The following is a 24,595-nucleotide window of genomic DNA, read 5'->3' on the forward strand; positions in this document are numbered from 1 at the left end:
TCACTACACCTGAGTCACAGGTATTTAGGGCAGCCATGCTGACGCGCAGCGTTTACGCGCAGCGTGAGCACGCCGGAGTCACGACAGAGTCCAGCCCGTCTGCGCCCGTCCGCGCACGGACGGGCACAGGGGCTGGGGCCGAGACTCCTGGCCAATATACCACCTATTCCCCGCACACTTTGCGTCATCTACAGTCAAAGGAGGTGAGGCTTGACCCCCATACTATTGACAGGCTGGAAGAGCTGCGCATTTTAAGAGTACAAACTGTAAGTCCGCACCCCAATCACACTCCATTAAAGGTTGTTAGTCTGAATACAAGATCACTCCATAAGCACCATTTGGAGATTTTCTCTCTGCTTCAAGAGAGAGACATTGATATTTTAACGTTAAGCAAAACTTGGCTTGACGTCAATTCAACATCTGATATCATAGCAGCTCTCCCTAACGAATACTACACAGTTTGGCAGAACCGCGCAAATAATGCGCGGGGTGGCGGTGTCGCAATTATATTTAAGAAGCTCCTGAAAGTAGAGAAGTTATTAGCAGAGTCTCTTGATCTTGCAGATTTACTAGGCGTAAAAATTGTTTTCAACAATGCCTGCTTGGTGATCCTTACAATTTATCGTCCCCCTAATTCCACACCAGCTTTTAATGACCTATTTGGCCCAATTATATCTGATATTTGTACACGATATCAAAAAGTGTTACTAACCGGGGATTTTAACCTACACTGGGAAAAAAAGTCCTTAAGACCCAGTATCTCGCCACCTGGAATTGGTTCTGTCTTCAGTAGGCCTGAAACAGCTGGTGGCTGGCCCGACACACATAAAGGGACACACACTTGACTTAATCTGGACTTCTGGTTCGGAAGTCTCTGTCGAAGATGTGCTTCCGTGTGTTTGGTCAGATCACTATTTGATTTATTGTGCTATTGCTATGAACAAGAAACCACCGGCTCAAATCCCAAAGATTAAAAAAGTCCGACAATGGAAGAAGGTTGATTCCCAAACCCTGTCAGACTTTCTCCCACGGTATGCTACCCCTCTTAGTGGGGATTTAGACCAGGATTACTGGAGCTTAACCCAAAATTTAATACAAGCAATAGATCAGATAGCTCCAGTGAAATTACAGAGAGCTAAGGGTATGGACAAAGGCGCGCCGTGGTACACTACCTCCTTGAGAGACCATAAGAAAGAGCTTCGCTGCGCAGAAAGAATCTGGAGGAAATCCAAGGAGGAAAGGGATCGGGAGCAGTATAAATCTTTATTAAACAGCTATAAGAAACTTATATTGGCTGCTAAAGCCGATTACTTTGATAATCGTATAAAGCAAGCTGACAACATACAGAAAGAAACCTTTAAGATCCTCTCAGAATTAACAAAGAAGCCGTCAAAGGACGAAGTTAAAATCGACTGTAACATCTTCCAACAGTTCTTCTTAGAAAAGGTAGACACCATCCTCTTGGAGATTAAGAGTAAGGCAGGAACCGTTTTCACTCCACGGCAGACTACGGGTGCTCCTCAAGACTGTACTATTATGAGTTTTCCAGAGATTGAGTCTGTGAAACTCAAACAATTGATGAATTCCATAAAATCAGGGTCACCAGCGGACCCCTGCCCCCCCAGCGTTTTCCGGGCAGCGCACCCTATCTTGGAGGACCACATTATTTCCCTCTTGAATAACTCACTGCGGACGGGCTATCTCCCACTGGGTTTCAAGGAGGCTCGTGTTAGACCCTTGTTAAAGAAACCAGGAACAGATGCTACTAATTAAAAAAATTATCGACCTATCTCACAACTTCCATTTATGTCTAAAATTCTGGAGCAACATGTGTTGCAGTCGTTGTCTGGCTTTCTGGAATCACACAGTCTTCTCCAGGAGCGTCAGGCGGGTTTTCGGGCTCACCACAGCACCGAGTTAGTGATGCTCTCGGTGCTGGATGAGCTTAGAGGCATGGCTGACAGTAAGAATCCGAGTGCCCTGGTACTTTTAGATCTATCAGCTGCATTTGATACTGTCAGCCATGACCTGCTCCTGGACAGACTGGCTAATTTTGGAATTGGAGGCATGGCATATAATTGGCTTAAATCCTTTCTGACTGGGAGGCAGCAGAGGATTCATTTGGGGGATGACATCTCCGAGGTTGGTAGTGTGGATTGGGGAGTCCCACAGGGTTCAGCATTGTCACCGCTGCTCTTCAATCTCTACCTACAACCTCTAATTGAATCTCTGGTACTTATGGGTTGCCGTGTCTTTAACTATGCTGACGACACCCAGCTGTTATTTAGCATTGAGAACTCATCTGGAGCACATGGATATGTGCAAGAGGCGCTCAAGTTTACAGTGGGGTGGATGACGGCCAATTGGCTGAAAATCAACCCTGAAAAGACAGAGGTTCTTGTAGTATCTACGGGCATATCACCTTGGGGGGATCTGTTCTGGCCCCAAGATCTTGGATCCGCACCGCTGCCAGTGCCAAGTGTGAAAAGCCTTGGCATAAAAATTGACCAGGAATTGTCAATGACGGCTCAGATCTCAACCGTCGTGGGCACATGTATTGGCCTTATTAGGCAGCTGCGTAGGCTAGTTCCCCTCCTATCCCAATCCATGCTCCGTACGGTGGTCTCTGCCACCATTATATCACGCCTGGACTATGGCAACGCCCTTTATTTGGGTTTGCTAAAAAATCTGACACACAGACTGCAAGTTGTCTTAAATGATGCTGCACGTCTAATTTTTAGGCTTCCTAGATGCTCTCATGCTTCACCGTTATTGCTAAAACTCCATTGGCTCCCGGTGAAACAGAGGGTGGAGTTTAAGAGTCTGTGCATTGCACATAAGACGCTTTATGGACAGGCGCCTGCCTATATTAAGGAACGCCTGACACCATATCTGCCTAAACGGACTCTTAGATCATCCGACGCCCAGCTGTTGGCCGGCCCCCGTTTCAAATTGGCAACTAAGGGTGGAAGAGCCTTTTCCATACAGACTCCACTGTTGTGGAATAAGCTGCCAGACTATCTTCGGAAAGAGACTAGCCTCCTATGCTTTAGGAAACAGCTAAAAACTCTTTTGTTTAGAGAAGCCTTTGGATCTATATAATCTATTGCTCTTTCTATTGCTCTTCCTTCTGCGTGAGACTTCCTGGCTGCTCCTTTGGTCATAAGCGCCTTGAGACCTGTAGGTGAGATGGCGCTATATAAGCTAAAGTAACAATAACAATAACAACTTCTTCACTTCTTCAAAGAAAAACAAGTTGCAAACTCCCGAGCCCAACACTAGATGGCAGGATATGCCAAGGATATGCATTTACAGCCAGCACATTCTACAAATAGTATTGAACTAAATGATGTAAATTTGGGAGTACAATTAATCTAGTGAAAAGACTTTCTGGAAATTCCACTCTTTGTAAGAGAAAGTGGTTACTACTGAAATAAGTAGTGATGAGTAACTGTTTTTATTGCAATACTTTGGGTTCCCGCATGGTTTATGTGGTTTATCTTTAGACTTGAATACATTTTGTATAGTCTCTTGAAATAGCAGCAAATATAGCACTGAAGTGGATTGTGTTGTGAAACATTTATTTATTTATTTAATTTGTAGAGCGCCTGAATCACTCCCAAGGGGTATCTCTGCTCTGTGGACGTGCAACAGTAGGCCGAAGAAGGGAACAAGTTAAAATAATACAGTTTTGAGGAGCCTTCTAAATTGAAGGTGGTCAGGGCATTGTCGCAGGTGGGTGGGGAGCTGGTTTAAATAGAGGGGGCAAGGTGAGAGAAAGCATTCCCACCCATCCTTGATTTTTTTAAACCGAGAAACAAGGAGAAGAGATTTAGTCCCTGAGCAAAGAGCCCTGGTAGGAATATAGTGGTTGAATTTCCTTGCAAGATAAATGGGGCCCTTGCCATTCACTGCCTTGTGGACGATGCAACAGATTTTAAACTTCATTCGCTTGCGTACCGGGAGCCAGTGAAGCTGTTGAAGGAGGGCAAGGAAGGCCGTTCTAGGTGGGGCATTCAAGACAAGGCGCGCTGCGGTGTTTTGGACTACCTGCAGTCTGCTCAGCGAGGACTCATTAGCTGAGACCAGGAGAGCGTTACAGTAGTCTAGGCAGCTTAGTGCCAATGCCTGAATGAGATTGTTCCGTGTAGATAAGGGGAGAAAAGGAAAAACTCACTGTAACAGTCCAAGAACATGGAAACAGGAGCCAGCAGTGTAGGTCGCATGTTCTTTCATGGTCAGTGCCTGGTCTAGGCGTATGCCAACATTCTTGACAACAGTCTTAGGCACGGGGGAGTCACCTAGATTCACCGGCCACGAATCAGGTGATCACAGCAGTGGTGCATCTCCGAACAGCATGATCTCGGTCTTCACTGCGTTAAGCTGAAGGAAATTGCTCCTCATCCAGTTTGATATGACTATCATATCTTCGGAGAAGGTAGACTGGGCCTTGAGAGTGGATTTATTAAATGAAAATAAATGCGGAGTATCAGCAGCATATGAAATGGGTGTGAAACCTAATGTCCTAGGTAGGTCTGCCAGGGAAGCGACGTATATTTTGAACAAGGTAGGGCTCAGGCAAGAGCCCTGGGGCGAGCCCATGGTCAGATCCATGGTCTTTGAACGAAAAGGACCTAGGTTAAAATTCTGGGAGTGGAGGGAGAGAAATCTCGCCATCCACTGAAGAGCCAATCCTTGGGAGTCCAATTTCCTTCAGTCTCCAGAGCAAGATCTGGTGGGAGACCGTATTGAATGCGGCCGAGAGGTCAAGCAGCACGAGTAATATTGATTGTCTGCTGTCCAGGGGCAGCCTAATGTTGTCCGTGACAGCAATCAGGGCTGACTCAGTGATATGCTTGGACCCGAATAAAGATTAAGATGGATCAAGGCTTCCGGTGGATTCGACATGGTCAGACAGGTGTTTATTAATGCGCTTTTCCAGTAACTTGCTCAGGAGGGGTAGTAGAGAAATAGGCTGGAAGTCGGACAAGTCATCCATAGGGGCCTTCGAATTCTTGCGGAATGACCTGTGCCGCCTTCCATTCAATGGGAAGATGTCCCTCTCTAATTGAGAGATTGAGAAGCGAACAGCTAGGTGCAGAAAGTTGTTTAGAAAATAAGGTAATTCTTTACGGAACCCCGGGAACAGCTATTCGAACAGGAGTGTGAAGCATCCTATTGTCTGACCGCTCAACAAGACGGCTGTTTTCACCGCGACTTAAACACGGGTGGTGTTATCATCATTGGGTCGTTGTACCAGATATCCGTATCGGAAGTCCCGAACTGAAAGAAGTACAGGGAAAATTAGTACCGGATTTTTAAAGTCAAAATCACTTAGAAGTGACCACGGGCCCCAAAAAAAACTTTTGAAGGGCAATGAAAAGGTTAGAGACAACCAGTTTTTAAAGTGAACATTCGAGAAAAGAATAGTCCGAGGATTGGACACTTTTAAAGAAGATACCTGTATTCCAAGGGGTACTCTAACTGACTCTCTTGACATGACAGAATATTACAAAGTCTTGATGAAGATGGTTTTAAACTGCTGAATCCATCGAAACGCGTCGACGCTTCGCCTTAGTACAATTCAAGATTCCGGCATTTGTGTTGACACACAGATTTGATTGTGGCATAACATATAGTGCAAATATAAGGATACTGAATGTACAGTTTGTATTGAACAAACCAAATGTTTTACATTTTTCAGTCTGTCGTTCCAATTATGCAGGTCCTAATTGATTGTGTTTTAATTCATGGTGATTGTATTGCAAGTTAGGATATTTGTACCTGTTAGGAAAAAATCTTGTGTATTAATTGCTTGTTTATGATTTTATATGTGTAATAAATACCCTACACAAAATTATTTTCTTTTAAACATATTTGTACTTTGTATATTGCTACTGTTACTGATTTAAAACTGTGAATTTGTTGTCAAGGGGATAGTGTTACTTTAGGTAGAAAATAAGGAAGACATTTTAGCTGGAATGATGTCCAGGGGAGAACCTGATTTTACTGTATGTAGCAATGATTCCAGCTCGTCATAAGTAAGGGGGGGGGGGACTTTTCCAACAGCTGCGCCTTAGTGAGTGTGGGTGGGCGAAACTTTTCCAACAGCTGCGCCTTAGTAAGTGTGGGTGGGCTATAAGATGTAAGAACCTGCTGAGAACTCCGAGCTGAAGTGATTTTATCATAGATTAGCTCAATTTTCTTTGTAAAATGCATTGCTTTTCTATCAGAGTACTTCAAAGGGGGCCTCCTCATTGTCGCAAGCCTTTGGGTTGGTGAAGGATTTGAGAATCTGAAATAGGACTTTGGGGGCATTCCCTGCCTGGTTGAGCTGTTATGCGATATAGGCTTCGTGCAACTTTTATGTTTTTATGATAGTGGGTCAGAGTGATCTGATATCTCTCTTTATCGTTCCCATCGTGGGTGTTCGGTGCCAGCACCTCTCCAGGTTTTTACACAGCCGTTTTTCTGTGCGAAGATCGGACGAGAACCAGGATGTCTGGGGGTGCCTGGCCTTGCAGCTTCAAAGGGGCAAGAAGATCTATAGCCATTTTTACTGAGGAATTGTAATGGGCCAGACCTTCCTCTACATTGTTAGACTCCACATTCCACGAAGTAGGAAAAGCAACATGGAAGAGGTCCGGGGTGATTTTATGCCAATGTCTACGGAGGTGATAGGAGGCTGGTTGGGGTGCGTCGTACGCCCTAGGGCCCTTGATGTGGAAGTCAATTAGTGCATGGTCTGTCCAAGTCAGCGGAAGGGAGGGTTCGCATAGAATACTGGGCGAGTTGGTGAGGATAAGGTCAAGTGTATATCCTGCTGCATGTGTGGGGCCGTCGCTGATCTTAACTAATTCTAGAGAAGCTAGATCTGCCAGAAGCACAGAGGCATCTAAATTAGTGGTACACTCACTATGTACTTTGAAATCTTCCAGCAGTAGAACATTTTTGGTGAAAAGAACGTGGGGAGCTATCAATCTCAGTGAAAATTCAGAAAGGGGGCCAGGGGCGCGGAAGACTAAGGCACCCTTCCAACTGTGTTGTGGTAGCAGGTCAATTCGGAAGACTAGAATTTCAATCTTTTCATTGCACCGTTGCTCAAATATACATACTTTGATGTAATCTTTATGGACAATGGCTATCCCTCCCCCCACTTTGGGCTGTCTATCCAATCTTTGGATCCGGTAGCCCTCTTGGAGTGCTACTGTAATGGCGGAGGTGGAGCTGAGTTTTTCCGTCCGGAATCCTTTGTCCGGGTTCTTGGAGGTAAGTAGGTCCCACACCTCTACCGCATGTTTTGGCAGGAATCTGACATTACTTAGAAAACCTTTCCAGCTGTGACTGGAATCATTTGGAGGATTCTCGAAAGCCATTAGGGGATGGCTAACATTGTTAGGGGTGCAATGTCCTTTGTTGTGGTGAGAGCCACTCGGGTCACTGTGATTTGGTTCTATTTTAAGGTTTTGTAACAGGCTACATTTGCACAAAAAGGGTCCCCCCATAGCTGGGAATGTGCTAACCATATCCCATGAATGATGAAAGCACAGGGGCGGCAAGCGTCTTTTAATGTCAAGTAAATCCAGACTTGAATATGTTAATTTATGACTAATACCCCGTTTTAGTCTGAAACGGGCAGGGGTCCTGGCTCCTGGCGATGGCTGGGCACGGACGGGAGCAGATGGGTATGCCTTTGGCTTACAGGAGGCGCACTCGCTGCGTGTCTCGCCAGGCACCTGGTTTTATGGAGGGGGTTAGGCAGCTAGACCGCTAACCTTCCTTTCAGCCTGGAAGTAGCCCCTGACTGTCTCCCTCCACACAAACGGGCTGAGCCTGCAGTGGACCAGGGTTACAAAAATATTGGTATATCGGATTACTTTTGTATGCTTTCAATGAAAGGAGAATAATATACACTGACAATTTGGTAAAGTTTAGTTTAGTGAAAAGATAAGTAAACATGTTTCACATGTAGTGCCATTTCTTCCATTTGGAAGTTTGCTCATGGCGTTTTAGAAGTTTGAGGTATTGGCTACTCAGGAAAATGGCAGCAACATTTGGTATAGGCAGCTCAGGGTTAAATCAGTTCTGTATTGGCACTCATCATGCTTTCCCTTCCCTATTACCCCAAAGCATTTGAGTCCCTCAAAATGCAGTGTTGTAATCATAAAAACGTGTTACTTGACATTGCACCTCTTCCTCCTACATTATGCATATTCTCTCCTAAACCCACTATCTCCTCTCCTATGTTTGCCAGCACAAAATAGCCTGAGTATGGACACACCTTGGGACAGGAAGATATAGGTACTAGGATAGAGTGCCTTATGTCCCATGCAGGCCCCTTGCTGTTTTCCCTTTGTTAACATAATGCTGCAGTCTTTACTTTGTTTTGCACACATTACTATACACATGTATTTTTGCTTTGTGCCACTCTGTATATTCACACAGAGCGTACTGTTATTTTCGTGCTCTTCATTTTCCTGGGATTCCTTCTGAACACTGTAGACAAGGTCCAACAACAATGGCCCTTTTTATTCTGTTTTGTTCAGGCGTTATCACATTAACAAAACACAAACATGCAGCTGTTTAGGAACACATACTCTTTGTCATATAGGTATCACAGACAGGCAAATACACAGACGATATCGCGACTACACCTGAGATGTAGAACCTTTATCTGTGCTTTCTACGATACGGGGTCCGCTGCTAACACCCAGAGATCTTTGGACATACAGTAATTTTGCTTCTGTAGAAGGGGAGAGGATTAGTTTACCCTGTCTTATATAATAACAACTCCATTTATGATTTATGGATTACTTACTATGCTGACCATATTTGTGTTAGGCATCTTCTTATTGCAGCACTTATACTGCATACTAGAGAACGTAGTTAAAATAAATATTTTAAACTTTTCTTGGGTCTCTATCAGATCTCATTGTGGACACGTACGAGTGTGAGAGCAAAAGGGGGTGTCCTGTCACCGCGATTCCTGGGAAGGTCAGGAGTGTCTAATCACTTGTTCCTCTGTGAGGGAGTAGGAGGGCAAGAGAGACACTATAGCTAGTCGGTCCCGGGTTCATGGGTACTAAAGTAGTAGGAAAACTCAGTCCCTGCCAACTACGGCTCTATTGTCCCAAGCATAGTTCTGTGATTTCGCATAATCCCTGCAACAAGGAATTATACCCAATGGGATACAGAGTTAAAAAAAAAAGTGGGCTGGGGAGAGACTGGAACAGGCAGGCAGGTAGAGTGAAGAAGCAGAATGACATGTCCACTAGGACAGCAAGACGCAGACTCTGGGACAGTTTTAGATCCAACCTCTCAGGTGTCACACTGGGAAAAACTACAACTGCTGATCACAATGCCCACCTACTATGATCAATCAGGTGCCACAAAAACACACAACCCTCCGTGGGCTGTACCGTAGGGCATCACACAGCTAAAATGACTACAGGACCCACTACTCACAGGATCACAGATGCTGGGGAAGATCGCAAGACCCAACTCCCAGCTAGTCCCCCAAAGCAAGCAGGTGATACTCTGCTATTCTCGACAATGGCAAAATGGTGTGCATTTGTGACTGATGTTCTGATTTAGAAACAGCACTTAACAGTGCAGTGTTAAGATGTTTGCAGTTAAAGAGAATCAAAACTTTCATTTTGAAAATGCTTTAATAAGGAAGTGTTGACAACACTGCTTTGCAAAATGTAAAGGTACTATACAAATTCTTAATACAAAAAGAATAAATTAACGGCAGAATTCTTTTTAAAAATTCTGCAACTTTTTCTACAACATACATTTTGTCATTGAATACAGATGAACAGAATCCAGTAAAATCATTTTGACATGCTCTACGGTCAGTTTTAGGAGCAACCTAACCCATTATTTTAAACTAGAATCCATTGTACACAACTTGTAATAAAACTATTGACATTAACATATGTAAAACTTTACACCTAGTTAACTAAGCAGTAACTGTTCATCTGATAGCACCTGAATGGGGTTTACTATTTCCAAAACTAAAATGAATACGGAGTAAAAACTAACCCGAACTGCTAGGACATGTCCAACACTTGTCTGCATAACACCTGTGGGGACTGAAACAAAGGTTTGCCACTACCCCGCAGTATATGCAGGCCTCGAAACAATACTCCCTGCAGCGGTGGTCTCGTCAAAGACCAGGAGGGTCTAAAAACATAAAAAAATAAAACATGGTTTCTCAAGTGCTTGTTTACAATATCTATATTATACCCCACCACATCATACTGCAGCCTGTTAATCTCAGACGATTAACATTATATCTACAACTTTGTATAACTGAATTCAGCTAAACAGTAAAACCTGTTTTACTTAATCTCTGTCTTTACTACCAGACCGGCTCACACTTGCTGTTATTGCAAAATGAAGCAACAGTTTCTTTAAAAAAAAGAAAAGAAGAAATGAAAGTGATAAAAGTTGTTTTCTTAAATCATTTTTAACAGAAACCTACAATTGAAAAAACGTTCATGTACGAGTTCAGTGACTTGTACTGTATGTCAACGTCTGTGGATATATGTCTTTAGAAGTAGTGATGTGTGAGAGCAGAGTTCTCACCCTCCTGGTTTAGTCCAGTGTCTCTTGGACCACATACGAAGTTTACCTCTTTCAGTAATGCTCAACGAAGTCTTCAGTTTGCGCCCCCGCTAGCAGCTCCCCCATGCCTTTTCAAACAGAGGACAACAGTATGCTCTGCTTGCAGGAGTGGGGTACTCCCCTTCCCAGAGCTAAGGCAGCCAGATGCCCAGAAGCAGACTCTTACATGCTGCCTTCATATGCTTGCCTAGTTTTGTGCACTAGTTTGATAAAAAAAAACTGTATTTGAAGCCTTCCAAGTTTGGCAACTGATGAGGTACGTACAAAGCATTTCACGCATTACTATGTGTGGTTACACACATTAATGCTTATTAGTCCCTCCTTTCTTTTGGTACTCGAATGGAGATTTCTGTGTATCACAGATGCAGCAGCTTGTTGTAGTTCAGCTTGGTCACACCAGAAAAGACTTCTCCTAACAGTGCTGGTTGGGTCTCTTGAACAACAAGGTATGTTGCAATATGGTGCTGAAAGAAGCCCTTTGCTACACAAGTGCTCTAAAGAATAATCCTGTAATAGTCTGATGCTAATGTAGCTTTACAACCGCCCTAGATAACTGATGTGCTTTCATTTGATTTTATGTACACTTTGTGAGTAAATGTAATACTATTTTCTGGTTGTATGATTCAACAGTACAGCTTTTGGCATTTCATGTTTTATTTTCACATATTGCAAGTAGAAAAACAAAATCTCTGCGTGTATTGGTGTTTCACTTGTACCAGCTAGTCCAGCTATGACTTGTACCTGCTTATATCCCACCCTGGCACACCATCTCCTGGTCACGCGTCCAGTGTAACAGTGAGTTTCCGTTCATGATTTTAGGCCAGGGCCCGAAAGATATCTCCTTCCCATTACACTGGGAACAATGTCAGACTCACAGTAAAAATAGAAACAAAAAAACACGAAATTGATACTTCCAGACAGTAGGGTGTCCATACACACACAACTCAGAAGGGCTTTAGTTGCAGCAGGCCACTGATGAAAACTGTCATGTCTTCCTGTTCTTTGGTAGCAATGGAGCAGATGTTGCTCCTCTGGCACAACTGTGGCTTGTTACTGTTATTCTGTCTCCTAAAATAAAACTACTGCAGAGGGTGAAAAGAAATGAAACCGTCAATTTACGCGAGTAGTCATCTGTTGGCCAAAGTTGCGGATTCGTGGTCTTCTTTCTAGCCGCAGAACCGACAGTTGCGTTGAATACCATAACCGCTGGATATGAACACATGTATCTTTATTGATCCTCAAACGAGGGCATGGGAGGCACAGGACAGTCAGCGGTAGTACTGATATTCACAGATGATGGTATGCATAGAACCAGGGCTTGATAATGTCGTCTCACCTCCATCTCCAAATGAAAAGTGCCAAGAGCAGAAGCTGGTGCGAGGTGACAGTGCGTCTGGGTAAGGCAAATGAGAGGCAGTGAAGTGATCTCCGAATGGCATGGATGTGATCAATGAGGTCACGGGTTCACACTAGAGTGCCGGGCTTGACTTTTTCCTGTCCATACCACTGGACATCAACTATTTCTGGATAGAGGGGGGAATCCATGAAACTGCTTTCGCTGTAACTCCTAGAAGAGAAAAGAGAATGTGTAAAGAAACCAACTTGATTCAGTTTATAAATACTTCACACCAATAAATCATGATTTTCGTTGACTATAATTATGTGTTGGGATTTATTTTTTACTCAAACCATTCAGCAAAATCATCAGACAGATTGTTCATGACTGCATCTGAACCTGAACATTTTGATAACTTTATTCCACATTTTACTTTTAACATGGTGCAGAACCAAAATTAACAACTAGACCTTGTGTCTAACAAAGGGAAAGGATCACTTACAGAAGCACCATGGATCAAGGGTTAGCAAAAACACTCAGGTCCTGGTCTACACTGTGTATAATGCAGGACAGCCTACAGCATCTACCGGCCTTTATACAACATATAACTAATTAAACAACAAATTAAAAATAGCCAGAAAGAAAACAAATCTCCAAAAAAGTAGCCTTTGTCCTTATGAATGGTTGCACACCAATTGAAAGCAATCATTTGTATGTGCGTGGACACCGGTGACGCCCACTGAAAATGAGCCTATTGGTGCCCTGAGAAGCATGCTCCAGTCACCTCTCGCCAAGTACCAGCTCAGGAGTTTCGTAAGTAAAGACCATGCTTCACATTTTACAGAATTTTTAATACACAACAGGAAATGTTTCTGCAATTTTTCACTCTTATCCTTTGAAAATAGCTTCTGTCATAATGTAATAAACAATCAGAAGTTAGTTAGCCCAAGGGCCCTCTGTTCAAGTTCAAGTTTAGCATTTGTATAGCGCACTACTCACCCAGAGGGTCTCAAGGCGCTTGAGGGAGGGGGGTACTTTACTTATCGAATATCCAAGTTTTTAGTTGTGCTCTTAGGTTCAAAGTGCACACTGGATTGTACGGTTCCTCAGCACGGTCACTGCAGTAACATTTCTACAATGGCTGAGCTTTCAAAGACTGGCCCAGTCATTCCTTCCCTAAGACTATTGTAACACAAACAGACTGGCCAGGGATCTGACATAACCTCCTCCTGATTTTAATGCCCGATCCTTACATAATTAATAGCGCTCAATATGCTCCAGAAGCGCACTTCTGTTCATTCATTCTGGATGAAAAGACATGAACTCTAATCTACTGACCTTTCTAATGCCTTACTACGCAGGGGTCGGGTAATTACTTTGTACGGCAAATACCTCCTACAGTGAGTTTGATATGCCACAATGAGGGATAACATGGAAAGTCTGTGTTGACCACACCGATTTCTAGATGTTAGATTCTTTTCCATCCCTTTTCCCCAACAGATATTGCCACATTGTTCTTTGTGAAATTTGTTAGAGGACTGTTAGAAGGTGGTTCTGACACTAGGGGCCACCCGGATTTTTCGCTTTTTGAGCACCTAATTGTTGAGCTTTTACTGTGGGGGAGCCTCATAAACTGGGACTCACCCGCAGGGAACTCATAATGAAGGAGACTGCATAGAGATGTTACTGGTGTCCCCTTGGCTTGACTAGGCCACTGCGCAGGAGCTGGAGTATGGGGCACTGCGCTGGATACATGCAGACACATGTGTACATGCGCGGGCACATGTGTAGGGGCTGCGCAGGGGAGATTCCTACAGTGCGCAGTCCAGAAGCAACTACAGAGTGAATGGTGCAGCAGGACTTAGGCAGAATTGGGTGGTGACATGGAATAGGCTTTATACACTGGAAGGAAACATACCAGGGAAAGGCAGTGTGTTTTACTGTGTTTTTCACTTCATTATTCCCTTATGGGGAGGTTAAACCCATAGCTAGAGTAACTTCCACAAGGCCTACAGTTTTCCAGACATGCACTAAAGTCCCGTGTAGCGGATGTGAAAAGAAGTATTCTGCAGAGTCCAAAGTCCTATTTGTACTGCTTTTGGGTCGTCCAGAAATGTCATATTTTTCAGGGTCCCTGGCTGGGGTCTGGCCCTGGCAGGTTAGATTAATGACCTTTCTTCCCAGAGCGAAGATATTCCCTCCAAGGAGAAAAGATAGGTGGAGCTACAGGCCAATCCATCAACTGCTGTCGCTGGGTGCCAGGCACCAAGCGGTGAAGGCAGCACTGGGGAAAGGGGGGCCATGTGGCCAGAGACACTGGACGCCTCCATTTTGAACTACCCAGAGGCTGGTCAAGAAGGAGAGAGCAGGGGCAAAGAAGTGATGTGTCGCTGTTGGATAGGACACACAGAGACTTCCTGCCAGCCCCCTACTCAACTTTTAAAAAGTACTTGCACAGGAAGAGAAGCTCTCTCTAGGGTGTGGTCTGCTGAGGCGTAAGGTGCTGGAGCCTGGCAATGGGCAGTTGGAAGGAGAGACCCCCTGACTGTCACCCAGGCCCCCAACAGCACCAGAAGAAGCGCCCAAGACCGGTGCTCAGAAGCAAGGGTCTCTGCGCAGGGAGAAGAGAGGCGCAGGGAGCCAGTGAAGATCTCTCCCTGCATAATGCACCCTCTTGGAGACCCGGAGGGCGAAGGAGAGTGCTCCCAGTGGCCGGGGGACGCCACCAGGAGCAAGAAGACGCGAAAATGGGGCAGATCGGACCCCCAGGGGCTGATATATGGACCCCGGAAGATAGGCGACCTTTGACCCCTAAGAAGACCAACGACAAAGCGCGTGGGGCTCCGCAGCTGATCTCAGAGATGCCCCAGAGATGGGTAAGGTCCCGGGGGCTGCCCCCAAGGAGAAGTAAAGCTGGGGAGCGCCGTCGCGCTCCCTGTGAAGGTGCCCTGCATGGGGGCCAGGAGCCCACCCTGGCCCCCATCGAAGATGGAGGCGGGGGAGCGCCGTCACGCCCCCCCCCCCCGCGAGGAAGGAAGCCGGAGAGCGCCGTCGCACTCCCCATGAAAATGCCCCCACGGGGTGCCAGGAGCCCACCCTGGCCCCTGACAAACATGGTGATGGGGTGCGCCATCGCTTAACCCCATCCAGAGGAGGAGGGGCCCAGGACCCCATCTCCAGGCCCCAAGGTCGCACCCCCCCAAAGATATCCAGGGGCCCGGGACCCCATCCCCGATGACGAGGAGAAGGCTGGGGGAGGGCCGCCGCACTCCCCCGAGGTCCTGACGGGACTGCTGGGTCCGCGTCTGCCCGCCGGAGCGGGCAGACCAGAAGTACTCGGGCCGCTCCCGCGGCAGCACAGAAGAGTGCTGACCGTGCAGGGAGCCGGCGGGGGCAGCCAGGGGTCCCTGAGCTGCCCTCCAAACCAGGGGACGTGCGAGGGTCCGGGGTGGGACCGGGACCCTCGGAACAACGGGAGTCGGCGTCGGGGGCCCGGGACCCCAACAACCGGCAGAGTGGCCGGGAGTGGTCTCCCGGAGCTGCATCTTCTTACCTCGGGGTCAGGGTGGGACCGGGCCCCCCACTGAGGCCCAAGATGCGGCCGGAGGTCACAGCGCGGCTCTCCCCGAAGCAGCGGGAGAGCCGCTCATCACTTATGCAGCAAAGCCCATAATGCCTTGCAGGCCAGGACTGGCCTGCAAGGGCAATCCCGCGTTTTCAAGGCTTGTGGTGGCCCCAGGAGAGCAGGGTCACCACCACACATGTGCTAAGGTGCTGGGGGAGCTGCTAGAGATGCGCTGTCTCCCCCTTGCACGAAGAGGTAAGTCCCACACTAAGTGTCTTTGGTATTGGAGAGAATAACCCCTCATGGCCTCAGCATGCATTTTCAACCTTCTGGGTTGGAACTTTTGTTCTTCAGCTGAGGGTAAATTAAAAAGTGCTTCATGGAGTGAAGGGCTGAGGTGGTAGATGTCTAGAAGAAGGCATCCCCTTGAGGTGAAGAGGTGTAATTGCAGCACAAATGCTTTCATTAATGTTATTCCTTATAGAGGGACTGAAGGTCATGTGAAGTACTGGTGCAAGGTGATGGCATAAGCAAAGTGGGGTTATGTATCAGAGATTCCTGCTAGGGTGTTTGGCTTTATATGCATAATCCTGTGATCATCTGTGATGCCTTTAGGGGCTGTAATTGCAATGCATCTTCAATGATATCCAAATGTTACGAGTACTGTCATTCTAAAGTGTGCGTAAACATGTATTCTTGCTGCTGCGCTTAGGTGAAGACCCCAGACTGTTAGCCCTTAAGATGTAGAGGTGCATACTTTATGATCAGTAGGAGATGCTCAGTCAGGGTCATGTGTCACCAAGGTAGGTGTACCCCAGTTTAATGCTTGATGAGGTAATGGGAGGGGGGGTAACGGGGCGCCACTGGGATGGTGCCAGTGTGCAGGGCCCTCGCTCCAGGATATGTTCAACTAATTGCATTGGGGGCAAGATGATGTGCATACATGGGTATGGTGGTACTAGACTCCACCCCTCTGCGGGAGGAGTAGAGATGTTATGCAATTTCACAAAGTAATTCCAACAGCTTATGTAGATTTGTAAATTGGTGCACAGTATTGAGTATTGTGTGTGTTTAATAAATGTACTCTTACTTTTATAAAGCAAAGTACAGACTGGACAATCAATTATTGAGTGATATTTTTGCACACCTGCAAATGGCGATTACTAGCCCACCCCACCTCCCTTGAGTAAGCCTCAGACTGCTCTGCAACAATACCCTCAAAGAGTCAGGCACTACAATTGGGTGTTTGGTTCCCAGTGAAGGACAAATGTAGTCATGTTATTTGTGCAGGCCTCAAAAATGCTGCCTTGTTTTCCGAACAAGGACAATTGCAGGGTACGCTTTTATTACCCGAGTAGTATTTACCCCAACCAGGAGAAAATACCCCCTGGGATAGCTGCTACACATTCAGAACTCCAATCCCCAAGCAAATTCCCATTTGCACAGGCATTGTCATTTTTCCAACTGCTCTAAATGTTGGCAGATAAGGGTCTGAGGCACATATGGAGAGATTTCTGCCGAGGATAACACAATGTGTTCAAGTAAGTAAACCAAGATTACAACCTTTTGCCTCAATTATCATGTTGAAAGCTTAGCTAGTCATCCCCTTGGATGCTGCTGTTTGTGGTTTCAAAGTATGCAAACAAACAATAATTAAATAATTTCCACTTGGCAGTTAAATCCAGTGTGATTACTGGTTATTATTGCAATTAGATTGTGTTCTTTCTCAGTTCCAACGTGGCCACAATTGAATAAATGAAAAACGGAATGTCACATTCAAAAAACAAACTGAAGGCAATAATAAATGATAAAGCAAGAAATGCCCCTTACCATACCGTACCTCTAATCATCAATACTTTGGTGAGTAGGAGACTCATCCAAACTGGGTGAGCTTTCAGTTCCTTCTCTAAGCATCGGAAAGCAGAGGAAGGAAAAGGAAAGGAGGAGTTAAAGGCAACACAGACAAGAGGGGTGTTACAGCAGTTAGAGAGGAAGACAAGTCCTAGTTTTGAGAGGAAGCAGTTAGTGACATATAAGGAAAGAAAACTCGAAGTTTTGTCTTCACAAATTTACAAAAAAGACTTTGCAAGATTGGAGGTTGCAAGACTGCTTCATTTAATAATAAAAATAGTGTTCTGGATGACAGTTTCCATGTTAGCAAGTAATATGCACAAGCAAAACTGGCAAGGACCAAGCACATAGTATGTGGCAGTGGGAACATCCATTTGGCAAACATACATTCATTCCATTTGGCAAACATACATTCATTCCATTTGGCAAACATACATTCCATTAGGCCTAGGAAACTTGGATAAACAGAATCAAGTTGTCATTGCAAAATCCCCTTTGGCTCCTATCTCGCCGACTCTGTGTCTTATAATACTATGACTAAAAGGAAAGCGATGCTTTACTGTGGTAGGATAAAATATGCCTTTTTCATGACAGCACAAAAAACAATACCAGTTGCCTGGTGCAGTTTGAAAAAGGCATACAGTTTAGAGCACGAAATGATACCAAAGTTTTTCAATGTTACAGATTCAGTGGCAAATAATCTGCTATTCTCCAGTTCTGCCACCATCCAAAGTGCTTCCTTGCACACTCTTAGCAACGCCCTTTCTGGATACACAGTCATCAAGTAATTTGATGAACAACCTATAGGGACTGGTGGTAAAGATCATCAGATCTAGGAGACCCACAACAAAAAAGCTCCGCAGCTCACTACCGTCATCGCCTTTCTAATGCACTCTTTCTCAAAGTGCCTTAATGCCTAAACCACTTAACCACCACCAACCTTTTAACTTTTCTCAGAACATTTTTAGGGGTGTTTAATTATGTGTGGGAGTGAAGTGCTTATTAATCAAATACTGTCTGACATTTGGTCAGTCCTCTATGCTAACATGATGGAATTGGACGTGGGTATTATATAGTTAAAGCACTACAGGGGTCTCCAAACCGGTCCTGGAGGGCCGGATCCATGCCAGATTTTTAAAATAACTACATGTATCTCAATGGGGATATCCAAAAAATCTGGCATGGATCCGGCCCTCCAGGACCTGTTTGGAGATCTACAGATAGCACTTTGTGCTTATTTAATTCTTCGTAAGCATTAATTGAGCTTTGAAAACAGTTTCAATGACATGGCGTAGTTGACACTTGTTTCATCTTCATCAAGGCAATTAATTGATATTTGTAGAGATCGCACAATATTTCATAAGTATATAAGAACGTCAGTCAGCAGTAGGTTTGTGATTTAGTTATTTTGAAATCCGTAGTAATTCCCAAAAAATTCTCCCTAGGAGGAACGAACAATCCTTCGATTACCAGCTCAGTGATGCATGATAACACCCTAGGAAGTGTCAGGGAAGGTGGATAACTGCCCTCAGCAGACAGCAACTTCTCAGTGTATGATGCCGAACAGCTGTTGGCTCAACCGAGTTAAGCTTTTTATTCATAGTAATCAATACTGCAAAGGCAGTGTTCCTAATTTAGGAAATAAGGCTCAATTCACAAAGATTTTTCTCTGAGCACTTGTGATGACTTACTCCTGGATTTCCAGGTGTAAGTCACACCAATCCATGGAAAACGCTTCGCAAATTGGGCCCTATATAAAGACGCTGCAGCACAACAGCAGCGCTTCTAGTCTGATTTAAAACTGGCATTAAAGGACCCTGTGCTACAAACCGTAAAGAGAGTATCTTGCTTGAGCGACATGCTCTATAGCCAGAGCCTTCCACAATCGTGCATGGCAGGGGTGTGAAGATGAATGTTCAGCAAAAAGCACTTCTTGTTTCAAGTCCCCCAGTGGAGAAATTCATTTCTGAAACAATACAGCTTTGTGCCTGGCTTGTTTCCTCTCTAAAGACTGGCCTGACAAGCAGGTATTGCAACTCCAAGTATGTCATTTGTATAGACTGTGCTGGTTTGCTTTTGTTTTTGCAAAGAGCAGTCGCTCAATTACAGGCTTTTCTTACACACATATACGCTACCAGGAAGTTATTTTTGTTACTGGAATACCTACCATTGGCGTAATTGGCCCATTACACCATAGAATTATTATGGTACAAACCAACCTTGGCTGTAATTCAGCTGCAAGCATACATTACATTTATCACGTGGCTAGGCCCCAAAACACTGCTAGAAATAATCATGGCTACGGATTATAGACCATTTCGTCTTGAAGAAATGCGAGTATGAAACTGATAAAGTTATAAGGCATTTCCTTATTAATGGAGGCTTATGGCTCAATGTTCACAGTTGCAATGTCCTGCCTGAATGGTTGCAACGTTACTACAGCTCGAGTATCGTACCCCGCCAGATTCAGGGAAAGTTGTTGCTTGTGGTATCTGTAGACCGGTTTTGCAGCATTTTTAGGAAAAAATTATTCACAAGGATACTCGCATCCCTAGAAACTATTGCGTCAAAAAGTAAGCAAGTGAAAAGAATAATTCTATCTGAAAACCATGACACTTCTGGTTCATTGAAACTAGAAGTGTTTCTGAAGAAAACTGTACTTTTAGTCACTTTCAGCTTCAAGATAAAGAAAATGTTGATACTATCGAAACCACGAAAGGCTGGTGCTGAGCACTTAAGCAGAGCACTCTCAGCCTGATTTTGTGAAAGGTAATTGCGCTCGCAAAGGGCCAGATTCTCAGAATCTGGCCCTTTGCGAGTGCAATTTTTGCATTTGGGATTCATCATCCCAAATGCAAAATACGCTATGTAAGAACTCGCAAATTTGCGAGGAATAGCATTTAAGGAATCTCTATTAGAGATTCCTTAAAGGCTATTCTTGAAACATTTAAAAATTGCGAATTCGCAATTTTGGGCCGCTATTTACCGCGAGGTCAAGCCTCGTGGTAAATAGCGAAAACTTAGAAAAAAGCATTTTTCTAAGTTGCATGTAACACTCACACATGTCTTTTGGACATGTGTGTGTGTAACATCTGTGTAATTTCACATTTCAGGGGTGTTACAGGGTGTCCTTTGGACACCCCTGCACCCTTGAAATCGCAATCTCATTTGCGATTAGCTAATTGCTAATCGCAAATAAGGAATGACTCCCCATGCATTCCTATGGGCCTTACAGCCTGATTCATCAAAGAACCGTTTTGCGAGTCTCTAATAGAGATTCATAAGGAATCGCTATTAGAGACTCGAAAAATGGTATTCATGTAGGAATCGCCAAATAAAATGCGATTCCTACACATTCCTTATTTGCGATTAGCAAATTGCTAATCGCAAATAAGGAAAAACTCCCCATTCATTCCTATGGGCCAAAAGGCCCATAGGAATGAATGGGGAGTATTCCTTATTTGCGATTAGCAATTTGCTAATCGCAAATAAGATAGCGATTTGAAGGGTGCCAGGGGTGTCCAAAGGACACCCTGTAGCACCCGTTAAATGCACATTTGAACAGGTGTTGCGCACACACATGTCCAAAGGACATGTGTGTCTGTAACATGCAAAAGAAAAAAATGCACTAAAGTGCTTTTTACTCTTTTTTCGCAATTTACCACCAAGTCAGACTTGGTGGTAAATTGCGACCAAATATTGCGATTTCGCAATTTCTAATTGGTTGATGAATTGCATTTAAGGAATCTCTATTAGAGATTTCTTAAATCGAATTCCTCGCAAATATGTGATTTCGGTAATAGCGATTTTTGCATTTGGGATGATGAATCCCAAATGCAAAAATCGCACTCGCACAGGGCCAGATTCTCAGAATCTGGCCCTTTGCGAGCGCAATTCAGCTTGATGAATCCGGCTGTTAGGCCCATAGGAGTGCATGGGGAGTCATTCCTTATTTGCGATTAGCAATTGGCTAATCGCAAATAAGGAATCTGTAGGAATCGCAAAAAATATTGCGAATCCTACATGAATCCCGTTTTGCAAGTCTGGAATAGCGATTCCTTATGAATCGCTATTTCAGACTCGCAAAACTTCACAATGATGAATCTGGCCGATAGAGGCATGTTCGTATGCCATTGCTCAGGTTTAACGGTCTGCCGTTTCTTGGCACTACTGCAGGCCTTCCGTTTTGGTTTGCACAGCTGTCATTTCTTGCTGTTTCACTTCAAACTTACTGAACTCTATTACCTTACATCACCTGCAGTTCATATCCAATTTTGTAGCCATTTCTATGACACACAAAGAAAATAGAAAAAATTGTCTGTCCGTGCTCACATGATGCATGTCCTTTTTTTGGATAATTTTCAGTTAATGTTTAACTTGAGGTTAAAGTCAATGTCTGCAGCTATGAAATCTCTCCACTATGGGAGCCTGAATTCAAAGACATTGCATTGGCAGGAACTCGGGAACTGTCGCCCTAGGTCTCAGCAAGGTCATTCCCACCCACCGGTCACAGAGCGCATCAACGCTTCTTTTACCCAACAGCACTGTCCCCTGAAAAATCACACATGCCACCATCAACCGCCTTTTAGAGCAAACTTCCCCTGACCCAGTGATCTCAGTCCTGACAGCCCCTGCATAGCCTTGCATGAATTACCTCCTCAAACCGGAGTTCCATGTGCCACTGGTGTTACAGCCAGCCATGGCTCTGGCTCGGCTCTGGCTCTGCTCTGGGGCATATGTCACTCTCTGAGCGTAAATGAGGAGTTCACCATTACAAGTATTGAAGTCCTGGCCTAAGAATGGATTATAATGCATCTGTTAGAGGGATTCAAGAAAACTGATCACTCAGGTCTTTGGAAGTCTGTCTACAATGGCCGCTAAAAAGAAAAGGCGGGTGTGTGCGTGAAGAAGTTCCTGGGTTACACTCCTGACCTTGCTCTGTCCCATGACACTTGTCAGCAGCAGAGCCCCACAATGAGCAGATCTCACAAATCATACACAATGGTTACATCGGCCCTCCAGCCTAAATCCGGCTGTCCCAAAACAACAGCTATTGCGTGTATGCTCAAGACAGCCAGATCTACCAACGATGACTCTTTCTTTGGATAATGGCATTTGAGTAAGAATGGAATCGCCTTAACCACGACACCGAGGGCTAATCGCATTCCTGGGGGCTGCATCACAGACGGACAACCAACTTCCGGCCTCCACTTCCACCTGGCCCTTTGTTGCTTCCGCCCTCGTGCGTCGCAGGAGATGAGCCGCATACCACACAGGCCTGAGCTGAAAGGAAGAGAGGCAAACCTGTGGGAAAGAGAGATAATCCCCGCGCCCCCCGTGACTCACCCGGTCTGCCACGCCAGGATGTGGTGGGGGCTGCTCGGCGGCGTGGCTCCCAGCTCGCTGGTTGGTGTTGAACTCCTCGGACTCTGAGGTAAGGCAGCTAGAAACAAAGAAGGTGGGGGAAAGGTCAGACACCGGGTAACAAGGCCGAGGAATCCACGCAATGCGCACTCATCAGGCCAGATGAAAGGCGCCTGGCTGTGATGAACAGGCTCCGTCAGAGCAGCCACCGCACTGACACACACAGCAGCAGCACCGCCGGCAAAGCCCGCCGGAATTCGATATTTATTTTCTGGTTTAAATCTCGTGAGGTCCCCACCACCCAGGCAGCCGAGCACACTTCAAAGGAGCATACTTTTAACGTGTGCATTTATATTTAGCACACAGGACGCGTTTGCTGGTACAGAGGCCAGCACGACCAAAAGAGGAGAAGTGGCCCGATTCTGACAAAGCGCCACGAAACAACGGAGACCACCCGTGACTGAAGTAAAAGTCACCACAAAGCAGATTTATCTCCTTGTTTTACGGACACAGAGAGGGAGAAAGGACGAGAGCGCGGGGAATGTGTTAATACTAGAGGTCAGTGTCTGGCAGTTTCAAAAACAAAGTGAATCATTTGTCAGGCTTGTTTTGAATCGAGATTAACACCAAACCAGCGTTTGCAGAAACATTTCAAATGTGCAGATCTCGCCCCAGCAATTGCCGCTCCCAACACTACCAGACTGCATTTGCGACTTGGGGCCCGGGCACTATACTCTGTGTAAGGTCATCTTTTCCGCAGCTGAACACACCATGGACTGCTGCACTGTTCCTAAATTATCTCACACGTGTTTATGGCTGAAGGTGCGTGGGAGATGATTTACTTTATTAACACCTAACCATATTTTTTTTCTCTTGCAGATGACTCAGTCCGGAATACACAAGCATCACTTTTTTTACATTTACATAGATATTATCTCTGAAAGTTTTTATGTATCTGTTGAAGACTTTACACTCGTCTCCCTACATTGAGTTATATATTCATTTATGTTGGAGTTTTGTAAGCAGGCTATATTTCTCCTTTTCGCTTATGCCAGAACACAGACCGGGGGTAAAACAGCACACGTTGTCTGTGGAGGAGAGTTTACAGTCTAGTTAAATCGTTTCTAGAGCAATATCCTTCAGTCGGGACCCCTGTTCCGTACAGAGTCCAATTCAGAGCAGATGTAAACGCTCAGGGCATATTTACAAGCCCCTATTGCCACCACACCGGTGGTGATAGGGGCCTTGCCTTATTTGCAAGGCGGTGTTAAGCCACTTAACCAGGCTTAACGCCGCCTTGTAAATAAGACCCCCTTTCACGCAGTACTTAGTGTGAAAGGGGCGGGTAATGTGTATTGCTGTGGGTGTTCTGCCGCAACACCCATTAATTTTGACGCTGCCCCCCATTTACAAGAGAGGCGTAAATAGGAGGCAGCACCAAAATTAAAGACCAGGGAAATCCTGGTCGTAAACCGGCACAACGAGGAGAAATGCTTTATTTCTCCTTGTTTTTGCCGTTTCCATGTGTGCTGCACAACGCAGCACAACACACTAGTGCCCACATGCATCAAACTCCCGTTTTGCGTTTCCAAATTTGCGATATTTACCGAATCGCAAATAAGGAATCGCAAAACGGGATGCATCATTGAAAGTGCTTAATATTTGCGATTCGGTAAAAATCGCAATTTTTACCGAATCGCAAATATTATGCGAATTCAAAATTGCGAATTCGCAATTCCCATTGATTCCTATGGGCCAAAAGGCCCATAGGAATCAATGGAAATTGCGAATTCGCAATTTTGAATTCACAAATGTTGATGCATTCCATGGGTGCAGGGGGGGGGGGGCAA

At 45.1% G+C, this 24,595-nt stretch overlaps 1 protein-coding gene across 10 annotated transcripts in view; it reads right to left on the reverse strand.

Moving 5' to 3' along the window:
- Positions 1-9,654: 9,654 nt before the first annotated feature.
- The window catches only part of FRMD4A (FERM domain containing 4A), an 814,406-nt gene continuing 799,465 nt past the window's right edge, over positions 9,655-24,595 (reverse strand). For 7 of the 10 annotated variants that reach the window (XM_086919678.1, XM_086919676.1, XM_086919675.1 and 4 more), the window contains exons 22-23: positions 22,728-22,824; positions 9,655-12,196 (exon numbers count right to left, since the gene is read on the reverse strand). In XM_086919678.1, coding sequence (XP_086775804.1) covers positions 12,094-12,196; positions 22,728-22,824 — 200 coding nt within the window. In that variant the 3' untranslated portion in view covers positions 9,655-12,093. Of the gene's footprint in view, positions 12,197-17,370; positions 17,437-22,727; positions 22,825-24,595 lie in introns of all 10 variants that reach the window. The other 3 variants (XM_086919679.1, XM_086919673.1, XM_086919674.1) reach the window with 1 other exon arrangement.

Source organism: Lissotriton vulgaris, chromosome 1_1 (assembly GCF_964263255.1).
Source record: "Lissotriton vulgaris chromosome 1_1, aLisVul1.2, whole genome shotgun sequence".
NCBI lineage: Eukaryota > Metazoa > Chordata > Amphibia > Caudata > Salamandridae > Lissotriton > Lissotriton vulgaris.